Source organism: Polypterus senegalus, chromosome 12 (genome assembly GCF_016835505.1).
Source record: "Polypterus senegalus isolate Bchr_013 chromosome 12, ASM1683550v1, whole genome shotgun sequence".
In the NCBI taxonomy this organism is placed as follows: Eukaryota; Metazoa; Chordata; class Cladistia; order Polypteriformes; family Polypteridae; genus Polypterus; species Polypterus senegalus.
Window position 1 is genome coordinate 45,780,524 of NC_053165.1, and position 15,207 is coordinate 45,795,730.

Here is a 15,207-nt window from a genome sequence, read left to right on the forward strand (position 1 = left end):
TCATGTATTTTATTTATCATTTTGATTTTATTGCTAGGCCATTTCATATTCCTCAGATGCCACCATTTTGAACTAGGTGTGGCCATATTGTTTACTATTACCATGGCTATTGCCAGTCACATGACCCACATTACACAATGTGTGATGTCATTACTGCTGTGAGTATAAAAGATAGTGGCATGGTGCTGTGTGAGAATCTTTGCTCATACTCACTTTCTTATTAGGGACTCTGTCGGTTAATTGTTGTTTTAGTACTTTTGACTATGACTTTTGTCTAATGTTTTGGATTGTGGTAATCATTACTTTTTGCCTTTTTGGTAATTAATCTTTTTTGTGTCTTGACCACTCTTTTGCCTTGGGCAAGGTTCCTACTTGTCCTTTGATGGGCAACCATTTTTGTACTTGAAGGCATAATAACCCTGTGCTATAGTATACTGCATACCAAAATGTCTAGGAAGTGAGTGGGAGGCCAGTTTCTTTAAGGCCATGACATATTTATTTTCTTTGGTATCTATGGTATATAAAGTGGAGTTCTGAAGATGGTGTAGGAGAATTCATACCTGGTAAAGGATTACCAGGGGCTGAATTGTCACAAACCATATTCCACATAATGGTAGCCTAACATATTGTTTTCTCCCCATTCTTCTGCTCTCTTTAATTGCTGTCTCCATTTAGGCTTTATGGATTTTTTTGTTAATATATTTCTTTTACAAATTATTACAGTATATACTTAAGTGAAGTTGTAGCAATGAATTATTAACACATAAGGAAAAAGACTAAAGGTAATTAAAGGGTTAACTAAACATGGATAAAACTTAAGCATGTGAGGTCTGCCTCACCTTAGAGTAACCACCAGCTTGACTTTCCAAGGTTAGAATGAGGTAAGTGAGTATAGAACAACCCTCTAGAAAGCAAGGATAAATAATCGGAAAACCCAATCAACCCTCCAATGAAGCAGTGCTAAGTTCAATAGAAGAGTCCACAGATCACCCCTGTTTACAAGGCAACATTCAGGTAAACGGGACAGTCGAAAGGAGTCAGAAAATACTGGTGGCACTACTTGATTGGATGAAATAATAATGCTATGCATATTAAGATTCAGTTGACATGATATTTTAGATGAGGTAATAGAAGTAGAAAAGCATAAAAGAAAATGAATTGTATTAATTGATTGTTCACTCCACAGACCGAGACATTTATACACAGAGGTGGGTAGAGTAGCTAAAAATTGTACTCAAGTAAGAGTAGCGTTACTTCAAAATAATATTACTCAAGTAGAAGTAAAAAGTAGCCATCCAAAAAATTACTCAAGTAAGAGTAAAAAAGTATTTGGTGAAAAGACTACTCAAATATTGAGTAACTGTTTGATCATAATAAATGATTTATTTTTTAGAAATGTTCTAATAAGACAGGCCCTGAGGTGGGCTGGCACCCTGCCCGGGGTTTGTTTCCTTAGTTTTTGGACTAATGGAGTATCAGAAGTACCTTCATATAGATTGAACATTTCAAGAATGACTTCATGAGTGTCACAGACGTAGATCAATCAGGTTGAACAATCGTGTTGTCCATCCATGCTGACAACTGGTGATGATATTGAACGTGCCTGTAACATGGTTCTGGTGAACACGTGTGTGATTCTTGGGTTAAGTGTGTTATATGTTAATTAGCACATGCAAGTATGAGTTTCATTGTACTCTAGTCTGTGCAGGAAACTAATGACACTAAGTGTACATAACAAGCATGTAGTTTGGAGATTGTTTTTTGTTACTGCTTAGTTGAAGATGTTCAATTATTACTTAATGTAGCTGCATTATTGGAATTACACAGTGTGCTTGTATATATCATTCGTAAAATTACAATTTTAAACTGCACCTAATTTAATGTAAGATTACTATAGAATTGTTGCATGAAGAACAAAATACAGAGTGTAACACAAAATATACAATTTAAAGGATTGTTGTCTGATGATTTCCTTCAAAACTGGCAGAAGAGGACAGATGGTAAAATAAATATGTGGGACAGAATGTAGATGAATAGTGTGATTTAGGGAAATATAATGGATGTGGTTTTCACTGGAGACTAAAAAATGCTTTTTTTTAACATTCATTACTTCTGTTTGACCTAATAAAATAGTTTTTTCTTGATACTTTAAAACTGCTGACTGTACATCACCTTAAGAATATGTTATAATCTCAGTGAGGTCAACGGTGCTAACAACAGATGGCACCAAACAGGACAGACAATAGTCGAAGTCAAAGAGACAGGCAGAAGCCACCATGAGACAGAAGAACATGAGTTCAAATTCCAAAGAAACATAAACAGGTCAGAGCCCCAGCACTCAAGTTTTCTTTTAGCTTCTTCTAATGATAACTGAGGCACCAAAAGGCAGGACTGAAGAGAACTGAGGGCAGGTTAGGCAAAAGGGCCAGAATATCAGAGAAAAGTCAGAAGTTCTATTTATTAAAATTCCAATGCACTGAAATGACAATCAAAGTCAAGAAAGAGCAAGCAAAATGGTCCAATCTACTGTAGATTAGTTTCTGTGCTAAACTACAAAAGATGTTTCTTTTAATTTCTGAGGAAATCTAATATATGGATTAAGTCCTTGCTGCACCATCATTTTAAATTGAGAACGCACAATGAAGTCTCGTGAAATGGCAATAACCAATCATGACACTAGCAGCAGATGTTTGTGCCATAAGCAACATGGCTGCAGCCATACATTTTGAGCATAAAACCGTGGCCTCCACAAGAAAATAACCAGCAACTGTCACTGTCACTGTTCTAATGATAAAATATATTGAGTGCTGCGTAGACAATCCAAAAATCTGCAGAAAGAGCAAAAATTTGACATATGGATACCAAATCTCACATTTCAACTGTATAAGACTAGGAAAATTATTTTGTATAAAAAGGCAGCATTTCATTATTTAGCTAAGTTATAACTGTATACGGGTGGGTAGACTGGCAGAACCCATTCATACAGTTTCTGGGGTCCGGCTAAACTATTAATGTTTAGCAAGGCTATGAAATAACCATCCATGACGTTAAAGATCTACACATGTGTTTTTTTCTGTATTTTTCTGAAGTGTAACTTTAGACAGTGTCTCTCTGTTCGGTCAACATATAATGTTTGATATTTTATGCAGATATTTTCATGTAAAATTCTAAACACCATATTACTGTATAAACATTAGTTTTGTAGGCAGCTGTAGGGAATTTACCCCAGTAGCAAAAGGTACAAAAAAATGTAAAAAGTCCCTGGTGTGATGCCAGTTCATTACAGAGAAGTCAAGTTGACATTTTTTTCCAATTGAAACAAATCATTTGGTAATTAATCCTTCTATATAAAAGCGGTTGGGATTGTCCTTCCGTCCCGTGAGTGCTACGCAGGCGCGGAGTTTCACACACGTCCCGTCCATTTTGCAATGCACGATGGGATTTGTAGTTTCCTTTTTCCAGGTAAAAGATGATGTTCTACTCCAGACTGTGCGATATCTTCTTCTTCTTTCTTACTATATAAAAGCGGTCGGGATTGTCCATCCGTCCTGTGAGTGGAAAGCGTAGCGGTATTCCGCTTATCACAGACTTACTACTTGCAGCTTGCGGTACGAAGCGACATGATGTGAGCAGAGTTCTGGTGCTCCCATCGCTCCCTTGCTTTTGTGCGATGCGCTGGAAAAATAGACAAAATTATGTCTCTGGAAATAATTAATGTTGATGGAGTACAAATGCCTCACCGCGTAGTAAATAGCAAGGGGGTTCAAAAGGGCGACCTCAATATAGAAAAAAAGTTTAAATTTCATCACAAAAATAACAGAAACTCCGAGTATTAAAGTAATACCGCTCAAATGCAATATAACCAAATGAATGAGTTTGTATAAAATATCAAATTGATCCACATATTGAATTGCCTTAAGAAGTGGTCAACTTAAAAGTCGGTCGCCTTAAAAGGCGGGTCAGCCTAGTAAGTGTATATTTTTTGCAACATTTCATATTCTTGGATTTACAGCTTTTGTTATTGTATGTCTTCCTTTTGATTCAGTTTATCTTTTTTCACTAGAAGGCAAAGCAGAACATATTGCTACATGAAATAACACTGAAATGCTTTCCTCAGGGTTATTGTACCTGGGTAAGTTTATCCTCTGTCTGGTCAATGTCATTCTTTGCACGCTGTATTGCCCTCTCAGCAGCTGTTTGAGCCTTGCGAGCATCCTCCAATGCCTGCTTTACCATTTCTGCTGTGTTCTTCACACTTTCTGCTCGAGTCCTGATCAAGGAAAGATTGAATAAGTTAAAAGACACATAGGAACAGATGGTTTGCTACACAAAAATAATTTCCTTATAAATGAAATAATTTTTTTCATCATCCACACCCCACCAAGTGCAATAGTTAAAACATCAAAATCTGAAGAATCTAAACAAATCCAAATCATATTATGTGATATCATCTACTGTTAAATTCTGCTACGTACTTCTAAAATTTTTATTTGTATACTGTATTGAGGATTTGTTCTGTTCTGTGTATTGTATTGTATTGACCCCCTTTTTTTGACACCCACTGCACGCCCAACCTACCTGGAAAGGGGTCTCTCTTTGAACTGCCTTTCCCGAGGTTTCTTCCATTTTTTCCCTACTGTTTGTGAGTTTTTCCTTGTCTTCTTAGAGAGTCAAGGCTGGGGGGCTGTCAAGAGGCAGGGCCTGTTAAAGCCCATTGCGGCACTCCTTGTGTGATTTTGGGCTAAACAAAAATAAATTGTATTGTATTGTATTGTATAAGAGAAATTTGCAGTACCTGGCCCTCTTGGCATCTTGCAGAAGCTGTTCTGCTTTGCGCACATCATCATTGGTTTGCTCCAAAATGGAGTCCACATTGGAGAGGCTGTTGACACGGTCTTTGATCTCTTCGGCAAGATGTTGGATCTGTTCAGGAGATGCAGGGATGGATAGCTGGAGGACCCGACTTGCTACCATTTCAATGCTGTCAGGATCAGCTCCCTCCTCTGGTAACAAATAGTAAAATACTAATTAATTCAAGGTTTTGATTATTACTTTGATTTTTACATTTTTGAGCTTTACAATGCACTTTTAGGCTCCAGTTAAAGTATAAGGAAATATTGTAAGCAGTATCCACTTTTACAGTGTGTACAGCCCAGCAGACCTGACAAACAAATGTTTATACTGTATATCATTTTTTCAGGGAGTTCTGTCCTTGGCTCTGGCTTGTGTTTTGGAAACATGCATTCTTAGGATAAAGTTATGCATGACTAAAACAGAAACCAGAGTCACTGGGTTTAATCTGTGGACCATCTATAGGCAGGCAAACTGTTAAAAAAGCTTCATTAAATCTTTTATTATCCTACTCATCCACTGCAATACACAATCCATTTCTTGCAAATGAATCCTGTAGTGCAGAACAGAAGGAATGAGATACAAGACAATATGTGTACTTTCAGCAGTCAGGCAGTTTAATAGTAAAGAGTAGCTCAAAAGGAATTGCAATGTGCATTGACAAAAATCTGCATTTTTCTTTCTAATCTTCTTGTGCTAGATACTGCTCTGTTATTCAGATGCTACAAACATGGATGCCACAGCAACACAGCAGCTACTGTTGTTTCTTGATGGACCCAGTTGCCCTTGGTTCAGTTTTGTGCCTGATCATTTGTGTGCATGTTCTTCCCATGTGTTGTTTTCCTCTCAAAGACATGAGCTTTAAGTAAATTGTTAATGCTAAACTGGCCTCAATATCATTGTGAGTTTGTTCCAGTAGGCCCTGTGAAGTAGTGGCACCCTGTCCAGGGCCAAATCCTGCTTTGCACCCAAAGCCCCTAGGATAAGTTGTGGTCCCACAAGACCCTGAAATGGATTAAGTAGATTTGAGAATGTTATGTTATGTGATTGACACACATTTTTAGGAAGTCACTGCGCACTGAAGACATTCAGAAGGACTGGAAAATGGCAAATATCATCCCAGTATATAAAAGGGTGACAGGGTAGATCCAAGCAACTATAGGCCAGTAAGCTTAATGTGTATCACAGGCAAATTAATGGAAGGAATTATTAAGGATAAGGTTGAACAAACACCTGGCAAGGACAGGAGTTATTCTGAACAGTCAGCATGGGTTCAGAAGAGGGAGGTTGTGTTTTACTAACATGCTGGAATTCTATGAGGAGGCAACAAAAGGATACGATCAGAGTGGAGCATATGATATTATTTATCTGGACTTTCAGAAAGCATTTGATAAGGTGCCACATGAGAGGTTGGCATCAAATTAAAAGAAGTGGGAGTTCAGGTTGATGTTTTTAGATGGGTGCAGAATTGGCTCAAACACAGGAAGCAGAGGGTGATGGTGTGAGGAACCTCATCAGAATTGGATGATGTTAAGAGTGGTGACGAGCAGGGGTCAGTGCTGGGGCCGCTGCTATTTTTAATACAGTATATAAATGATTTAGATAGGAATATAAGTAACCAACCGGTTAAGTTTGCAGATGATACCAAGATAGGTGGATTAGCAGATAATTTGGATTCCGTTATACCATTACAGAAGGACTTGGATAGCATGCAGGTTTGGGCAGATTCAAAAAAAAAATGTTAGGTTTGAATACACAATGGGCGGTCAGAAAATCGAGAGTACACCTTATGAGAAGGATATAGGAGTCATAGTGGACTCTAAACTATCGACTTCCCGACAGTGTTCAGAAGCCATTAAGAAGGCTAACAGAATGTCAGGTAATATAGCACCTTGATGTGTGGAGTACAAGTCCAAGGAGGTTCTGCTCAACCTTTATAACGCAGTGGTGTGGCCTCATCTGGAGTACTGTGTGCAGTTTTGGTCTCCAGGCTACAAAAAGGACATAGCAGCACTAGAAAAGGTCCAGAGAAGAGCGACTAGGCTGATTTCAGGGCTACAGGGGTTGAATTATGAGGAAAGATTAAAAGAGCTGAACCTATACAGTTTAAATAAAAGACGATTAAGAGGTGACATAATTGAAGCTTTTAAAATTATGAAGGGAATTAGTACAGTGGATTGAGACTTGTATTTTAAAATGAGTTTATCAAGAACACGGGGACACAGTTGGAAACTTGTTAAGGGTAAATTTTGCACAAACATTAGGATGTTTTTCTTTACACAAAGAACGATAGACACTTGGAATAAGCTACCAAGTAGTGTGATAAACAGTAAGACGTTAGGGACTTTCAAAACTCAACTTGATGTTTTTTTTGGAAGAAATAAGTGGATAGGACTGGCGAGCTTTGTTGGGCTGAATGGCCTGTTCTTGTCTAGAATATTCTAATGTTCTAATGATTGTAAAACACTAAACTAACTGAACTGGCCAAAGAGCTTTACATTGGACTTAACTACTCATAAAATGTGCATCTCTTGGCAAGAGTGATGCGTCTAAATACAGTGCCCTCAAAAAGCAATCACAGCCCTTCGTTTTTTGCACATTTTGTGCAAAATCATGAAATTTTTTTGCATTTTCAAACAACACTCGATACCACAGAACGGCAAAGCGAAAATAGGATTTTAGGAATTTATTTCATTTTGTTTTTAAATAAAAAACTGAAATATTATATTGGTACAAGTATTCACAGCCTTTGCTATGACCCTTAACATATGGCTCAGGTATGTCACATTCTCTTGATCATCACTGACAACCTGTAGTTAATTCAACTGATTGCACATGATTACCAAAGGCAAGCAACTGTCTAGAGAAGGTCCCACAGTTAGCAATGGGGATCACAGCAAAAGCCAAGCCATGAGATCAAATGAATTGTCTGCAGAGCTCACAGACAGAATGCCAAGACACAGATCTGGGGAAGGATAGAAAAAATTTCTGCTGCAGAGAAGGTGGTCTCCATAATTCTTAAATGGAATATGTTTGCAGCAGGCAGCTCGGCAAAACTGAGTATTCAGAGGGGAAGGGTCTTGTTAAGAGTGGTGATCAAGAACCCACTCTGGCCGAGCTCCAGGGAACCTGTATGGAGGTGGGTGGAACTTCCTAAAGTGTGGCTACCACTGCGGCACTCCACTAATATGGGCTTTATGGGAAAGTGGCCAGATGACACGTGAATGCTCGCTTGTAGCTTGGAAAACAACACCTAAAGGACTCTGACTTTAAGAAACAAGATTCTCTGGTCTGATGAAGCCAAGGTTGTAAGTGTCACATCTGCAGAAAAACAGGCATGACTTATATCTTGCACATTACTATTCCAAAAGTGAACCACGGTGGTGGCAGCATCATGCTGTGGGGTTGTTTTCCAGTGACATGGACTGGCATACTAGTCAAGGTTGAAGAAAAGGTGAACGGAGCAAAGTACAGAGATATCTTTAATAAAAACCTGCTCCAGAGTGCTCTGGACCTCAGATTGGGCTGAAGGTTTGCATTCCAGCAGGACAATGACCCTAAGCACAAAGCAAAGGTAACACAGGAGTGGCTTAAGGACAAGTCTGGGAATATCCTTGAGTGGTCCAGCAAGACCCCAGATTGAACATCTCTGGAAAGACCTGAAAATTGCTGTCCACTTACACCTGACAGAGTTTGAGAGGATTTGCAGAACAAAATGTCATAAAATCCACAAATACAGATGGGCAAAGCTTGTTACATCAGACCCAAGATGACTCTAGACTGTAAATGCAGACAACGGTACATCAATTATGTGCTGAATAAAGGGTCTGAACACTTGTGTCAAAGTGAGGTTACAGTTTTTTATTTTTAACACATTTGCAAAATCTCATAAAATCCTGTTTTTGCTTTGGGGTGTTGAGTGTTGCTTGACAAGGAAGAAAAATAATTTAAATGATTTTAGCACAAGGCTGCAACAAAACCATCCATCCATTCATTATCTAACCCGCTATATCCTAACTACAGGGTCACGGGGGTCTGCTGGAGCCAATCCCAGCCAACACAGGGCGCAAGGCAGGAAACAAACCCCGGGCAGGAAACCAGCCCACTACAGGCAACAAAACCAAATGTAAGAAAAAAGTGAAGGGGTCTGAATACTTTCTGAAGGCACTATAAACTGCACAGAGGTTCAAATTTACTATCAACAGCTCAGATATTTGCAAAACTGCAGTCCTGATCTGGACATCTGACTTTGTGGAGTGAGTTTAAAGATTGAAGAGAAACATGTCTGTCAGGAGATATCCAGAAGGACTATAAATTTACATTTCAATTTCTACAATTTAAGAAGCTTGGAGAAACATATTGGCATCCAGGGGACGGTACTTTCATGGTTTTGTCCCTATTCATTAAACAGAACTCAACATGTAAGTTACAACAATGAAATCTCTGAATTTTATGAAGTAAAGTTTGGTGTACCCCAGGGATCAGTTCTTGGCTCCATGCTTTTTTCTATCTATATGCTTCCCCTTGCTGACATTATTTGTATATATGGTGTTAATTTTCATTGTTACACTGAAGATATGCAGTTATATATACCTGTAAAGCCAAATTACCTTTCCTAACTGCTAAATTTAGATGCATGTCTGTCAGAAATTAAAAAATGGACAAGTATGACCTTTCTGGTCTAAAATTCTGATAAAACAGAATTATTGGTTGTTAGACCAGCCAAATATGGACATCTGTGTGAGAACTTGAGTGTTAATATTGATGGCTGTTCTGTCTGTGAAAGTTAAACCATTAAAACTTCGGAAAACTTTTCGATAATCATCTCACATTCCAGTCTATTACCCAGACAGCACTTTTTTCATCTTAGTGATACTGCAAGAATCCAATCTATTCTATCTCTGCATGATGCTGAGCCATCAATACATGCATTTGTTTTTCTAGACTTGATTATTATAATGCCCTTTTCTCCGGTCCTGCCACCAGAAGTCTTCAGTTTGTTCAGAATGCTGCAGCTAGAATCTTGACAAAAACGAGAACATTTCAGCACATAACACCCTTTCTAGCTTCCCTTCACTGGTTACTAGTACAAGAAAGATCTGATTTTAAAGTTCTTCTTTTAACCTATAAGGCCTTGCATGGAGTTGCACCTTCTTATTTAGTCGAGCTAATTACACTATACACTCCAGTATGTCCTCTTCGCTCTCTTAATGCTGGATTTTTGGTCATTCCCTCAGTTAAGTGCACCTTCTGTTTGGAATGGCCTGCCATTATGTGTAAGAGAAGCACAATCAATTGAGACTTTTAAATCAAGACTTAAAACCCACCTTTACTCCCTTCATTATAATTTGCCTTAGAATTCAGTCAGGTCTATCACCCTTGAAATGTTCCTTAGTATATTATTTTTTTATTGACATACCTTAACTTTTAATGTTTTAATGTTATTATATTCCAATTTTATTAGTTACTAACTGACCCTCGCGGCTCCATCCACATAGTAGTAAAACATAACAAACTTTAAAAATCTATTAAAAAAAATGTAATTCTGGCCAAGCGAACAGTAGGTACACTCCAACGTGAAACGTTGGCACTGTATCTGATCGTGTTCAGCTCTGACGGGAGAAAAGCACATGGCCATGATATCTCTGCCAATGAACAGGTACCCTCTAAAACACATGTAGCTCTGATTTGTCTCTCAAAAACATCAAATGTTACTCCTTAACAATCTCTAAGTGATAATGTCTGCTGAACAAACAGGTATCACTAGCTAAGCAGAGGCAAGGTACGCTCCAACATGTGGTGAGAGGTAGAGCGACTCGATCGGTGGCTGGCGCGTGAATGTGGAGGGCCCCTCGGCCTGCAGGGTCTCTCTAGGTTTGTACCGCAAGTGAAGCATGATACTTAGTGCAATGAGAGAAGTTGCAAAATCAACCGGAATGTTCAAGCAAATTATAGAAAAACCTGATCTAAATCAGTTATGTAGTTCTCTCAAGTTAAAGTGGACAGACATATAGACAGACAGACAGATGTTGGATTTTTATATATATATATACTAAGGGGTTCCCCCCTGCTCGCTTCGCTTGCCACCCACTTCGGGTCTCTGCCACTCGCGTTGTGAAAAGGGGGGCTGAACACACCCCAAGGAGACGCGGTCGCTCTCCCGAAGCCCCTTCTTAAACGGTGAAACAATGGGAAGCAAATAGTTTTTTTTTTACGTCCTCTTTGCTTGATCAGCTGCTGGCTTGCTGCTGCTGCCGTGCTGCGTGAGCTGCATATTGCATGGCGTTTCGAACACTTAAGAGCCCTTACAGCAGCTGTCCTACTCTTTGTGTTTTATTTCCGGCCCCAGAAGTGGTTAATTCTTTTGGCACAAATTCCCGTTTTGCATAACATGAGTTCTTGATATTTTTTAGTTTAGAATTTAAAAACGGAATAAGAATCTGAAAATCCAACAACATCACATTAAAGTTCAATAAATTCTGAAAAGAATGATACCAAACATATATGTAGGTTTTAAAATAAGCCAGATTTAAAGCGTGACAAAAAACATGATATAAAAACGTTACTGTTGCACTTTTAGGCTTAGGATTTTATACTATATATATTATTCCTTTAACATTGATGTTGCTTTATTTGTTTATTTTATATCATGTCTCATGTATTCTTCTAATTTTTTAAGTGTATTGGGACCCTGCTGCATGGTGATTTTACACTTTAAATAAAGCTGGTTGATTAATTGATTGATTGAAACCAGCCTGCATTTTGTAATAAAATCTTCCACACCCCAGGCTAGTACATAATAACCTTTTCACATTAAAGCCAAAACCTGGAAACTGTCCAACACTAGGAAGCTGACTTCCATTGTCTTTATACCCTGAATCCTGAGAGCTTTGGCTGAAGCATTCCACCATGTTGGATGTACTCACGTGTGAGAAAGTTACGGATCTGATTGATCAGGTCCCTCAGCTCATTGTTTGACTTCTCCACTCTGGCCTTAGTGGCATTGGCCTTATCTAGGGCTGCTTGTGCACGCACCTTGGCATCTTCTGCCTTCAACTTTGCCTCTGCCACCTGAAAGAAGATGTATTGTTAAGTATTCAGTTACTGTATCTATACATTTCAAACATGAACAGTGGATCTGTGAGAAGAAAAAAGATTTTTCAGGTTAGACCATTATTATTGTCATGTGTACAGGGAATTTATTTATTTTTTTGCATATCCAACAAACATGCAACCTTTCACCACTTTCAGGCACCGTGATAAACGATTACCATTAATAACCCCCTTGTATTGAACCAGATTATGCATTAATTAGTCAAGAGAGGAAAGTTGCAATTTGAGGATTATTATTATAATCATCTAAGTTTAGTGCTAGACAGTAACCTTTGTTTTTGAAGAACTAAGATAAGATAATCAAGACTGTATTAAAATACAGTATATAATTTAATTTTCTTTAATAAAAAACACAAAGTACTATCAAAGTATGATGGGTAGCGCAGTGGTTTGTGCTGATGCCTTATATATTAAACCCATATCCAGATGTTTCCCACTTGGGTTTTTCTCCAAATACTCAATTGTTTTCACAGATTGCCAGTGATACACAGGTTAGATTAACTGGCAAATCTAAATTGACCCAGTGTGCATCAAGATAGCATAAGACAAACCGACCTTTGAAAAAGATTTAGGGTTTTGTGTTGCTTCTCAGAATCTAGGGAATGTGCAGTAGCAATTACGAAGGCAAATAAAATGGCACACTGACCGAAGAGTGAGGGACAAAAGCATGCCAACAAATAAGCATGGTGTTAAATGCATGTCGGAAATCTATGTGCTAGTGGGCTGTTCTTTCCAATTTAGATCGTTGCTATGGAGAATGATGCAGTAGTTCCATTTAGTGGAAACTTCTAAAATAATGACAAAAAGGTTCAACTGCATGTTAAAATATTACTACGTTTATGTTTTGTGTCTTGTGATGACATGCCTGCTGCTTTTCTAAAGCTAATACCAGCATATGGATGGGTACCACATTTAGTTATAGAAATGCTGTCACCTCCCAAAATGTAAGAAATAGAAAAAAAAATACTGAGCCAATATTGGTATCTCTTGATATAACTTATTTGGCTTAAAAAAATAATATATATATATATACAGTGGAATCTCGAGATACGATCACCTCTGTATACAAGAAATTCAAGATAAGAGGAAAGTATGAGCAAAAAATTCGGATCTAAATACGAGCACTGGCTCGCGTAAAGAGCCACGAGCCAGGCTGTGGGTATGCGTGACGCGTTTCCCGATCTGCCTCGACTCGGGGATTCACCCAAGCTGATGCTGCCAGCCCGTCAGCTCACTCAGTGTTCCTTGTTCTCCCGTAGCGTGAGGATCTACGCGTTTGTGCGCTTGTAATTTCATTGTTTCACTGTAGCAGTTCACTGTATAAGCGTATCCAAAAATATCGCGGACATGCAGACAGAGAATAGGAGACGATTGCCCTCAAGAGGAGAGAGAGAGAGAGAAAGAGGTGCGCGCGCGCGAGTGAGAGAGATAAGGAGAGAGAGATGCCCGTGCGAGCGAGCGAGCGAGAGAGATAAGGAAAGAGAGAGAGAGACGCGTGCGCGAGCCAGAGAGATAAGGAGAGAGAGACGCGCACGAGAGAGAAGAACCATCAGCTCAGTTATGATCACATGACGCTCAGCAGACAAAGTGTATCCATACTACTTGTATTGCAAGGCATCGCTCGTTTTATCAAGTCAAAATTAAAAAATTTAGCTCATCTTGCAAAACACTCGTAAACTAAGTTACTTGCAAACAGAGGTTCCACTTACTGTATATAACACGTATATATTATTTATCAGGAAAATTGATTTTTATGTTAATATTTTTGGGAGTGCGGAACGGATTAACTGGATTTCCATTATTTTCAATGGGAAAGTTTGTTCTATATATGAGAAATTCGCTATACGAGCTCAGTGCTGGAACGCATTAAACTCGAATCTCGAGGTTCCACTGTATATATATATATTGTGGACTATGGCCGGCCGTTCATCGCGACCAATACCCCCACACCGCTAGATGGAGTCTTCCCTGCAACATGGAGATGCGGCGAATTCCCGCAGGACATCATGGACAATGCACTTCGGCTTCACAGCCCTGCTGGATACCGTGGGGGGCTGCCAGGGGACGCTGCAGGGAGACATGATTGTTTCTATAATAGCCCGGAAGTACTCCCTAGTCACGGGGATGGAAGAAATGAAGTACTTCCGGGTTGAAGAAAAATAAGAGTTTTCATTTGACACAGAAGTGCTATGGAATCACATGGACTGAGAGACAGAAGCACTTCCGGGTCGAGGACTATAAAAAGGACGATGGGAAACCCAGCAGACCGAGCCGGAGTTGGGAGGGAGTGTTACAGAGCTACTTGGTGGAGTGGAGGATTGATTGTTGTTGATTTCTTGATATTATTGTGTTGATTATTGAGTATTGTGGAGGTGGAGGTGCTTTGTGCACAGTACAGAAAAAATTAAAATTACTTCTGATATTTTTACCTGGTGACTGGATGTGTTATCTGCGGGTTTGGAGGAGCAACAGCGACCCCTAGTGTCACAATATATATACACAAGCGAGGCGAGAACATCGGCAAAATGAAACTTCCGAGGAGAGAGAAACTTGCTTACCCACTAATAGACAAGGAGGGCGAGCACATCCGCATAACAAAATCGCCAACTCTGCATTTCAATTGTTTTTTCAGACAACTTCAAATGTTTCCAGGAGCCCGGGCTTTTCACAGCACAGGCTTACAAAACTACTGTATATATAAAGGGCTTGAGCACTGAATGTAATTCCTCTCCAGGCTGTGGGAGGGTGCTGTCATTCACTTCTGTTCCTATTTTATCTACAGATCAGAGGAACTGATAGTTGATGACACATGAATACACACTCACTTCCCCAACAAGCACCTCCTCTCCCAGGGATGAACCAATATAAAGGCCACAACTACTTAAAGAAGTGAGTCTCATGAGAAAGAACGGTGGTTTTCACAATTTCATATTGATAATATTCTTCAGATGTGTTCTCAGAATTATGGCTTTAAATATCTAATGCAGTTTCTCAAGAATACATTTTTATAGATTATGAAACTTGTTTAATTACAGGGGTTGGAGAATCGTGTGTTAAAATAGATATCTTAACTCATACTCCAGTTCAGAAGAGGGTAATAATGTACCTAACAGCTTCTTGCCAAATGCCAATAAGCCAAAGAAGAAGAAGTACTGACTCTGGTTTATGGAGTATTATCTAGTAAGTTGTCATTTTGCTGTTTGTTCAAAATTGTATTTATTGTCAAGCATATGAGCTTGATTT

The 15,207-nt window shown here is 39.0% G+C and overlaps 1 protein-coding gene across 2 annotated transcripts in view; it reads right to left on the bottom strand.

Moving 5' to 3' along the window:
* The window catches only part of lamb2 (laminin, beta 2 (laminin S)), a 202,954-nt gene that overhangs the window by 9,230 nt on the left and 178,517 nt on the right, over nucleotides 1–15,207 (bottom strand). For both annotated transcript variants that reach the window (XM_039771054.1, XM_039771055.1), the window contains 3 exons: nucleotides 11,778–11,922; nucleotides 4,796–5,003; nucleotides 4,129–4,270 (listed from right to left, as the gene is read on the bottom strand). In XM_039771054.1, the coding sequence (XP_039626988.1) occupies nucleotides 4,129–4,270; nucleotides 4,796–5,003; nucleotides 11,778–11,922 (495 nt within the window). The remainder of the gene's footprint in view (nucleotides 1–4,128; nucleotides 4,271–4,795; nucleotides 5,004–11,777; nucleotides 11,923–15,207) is intronic.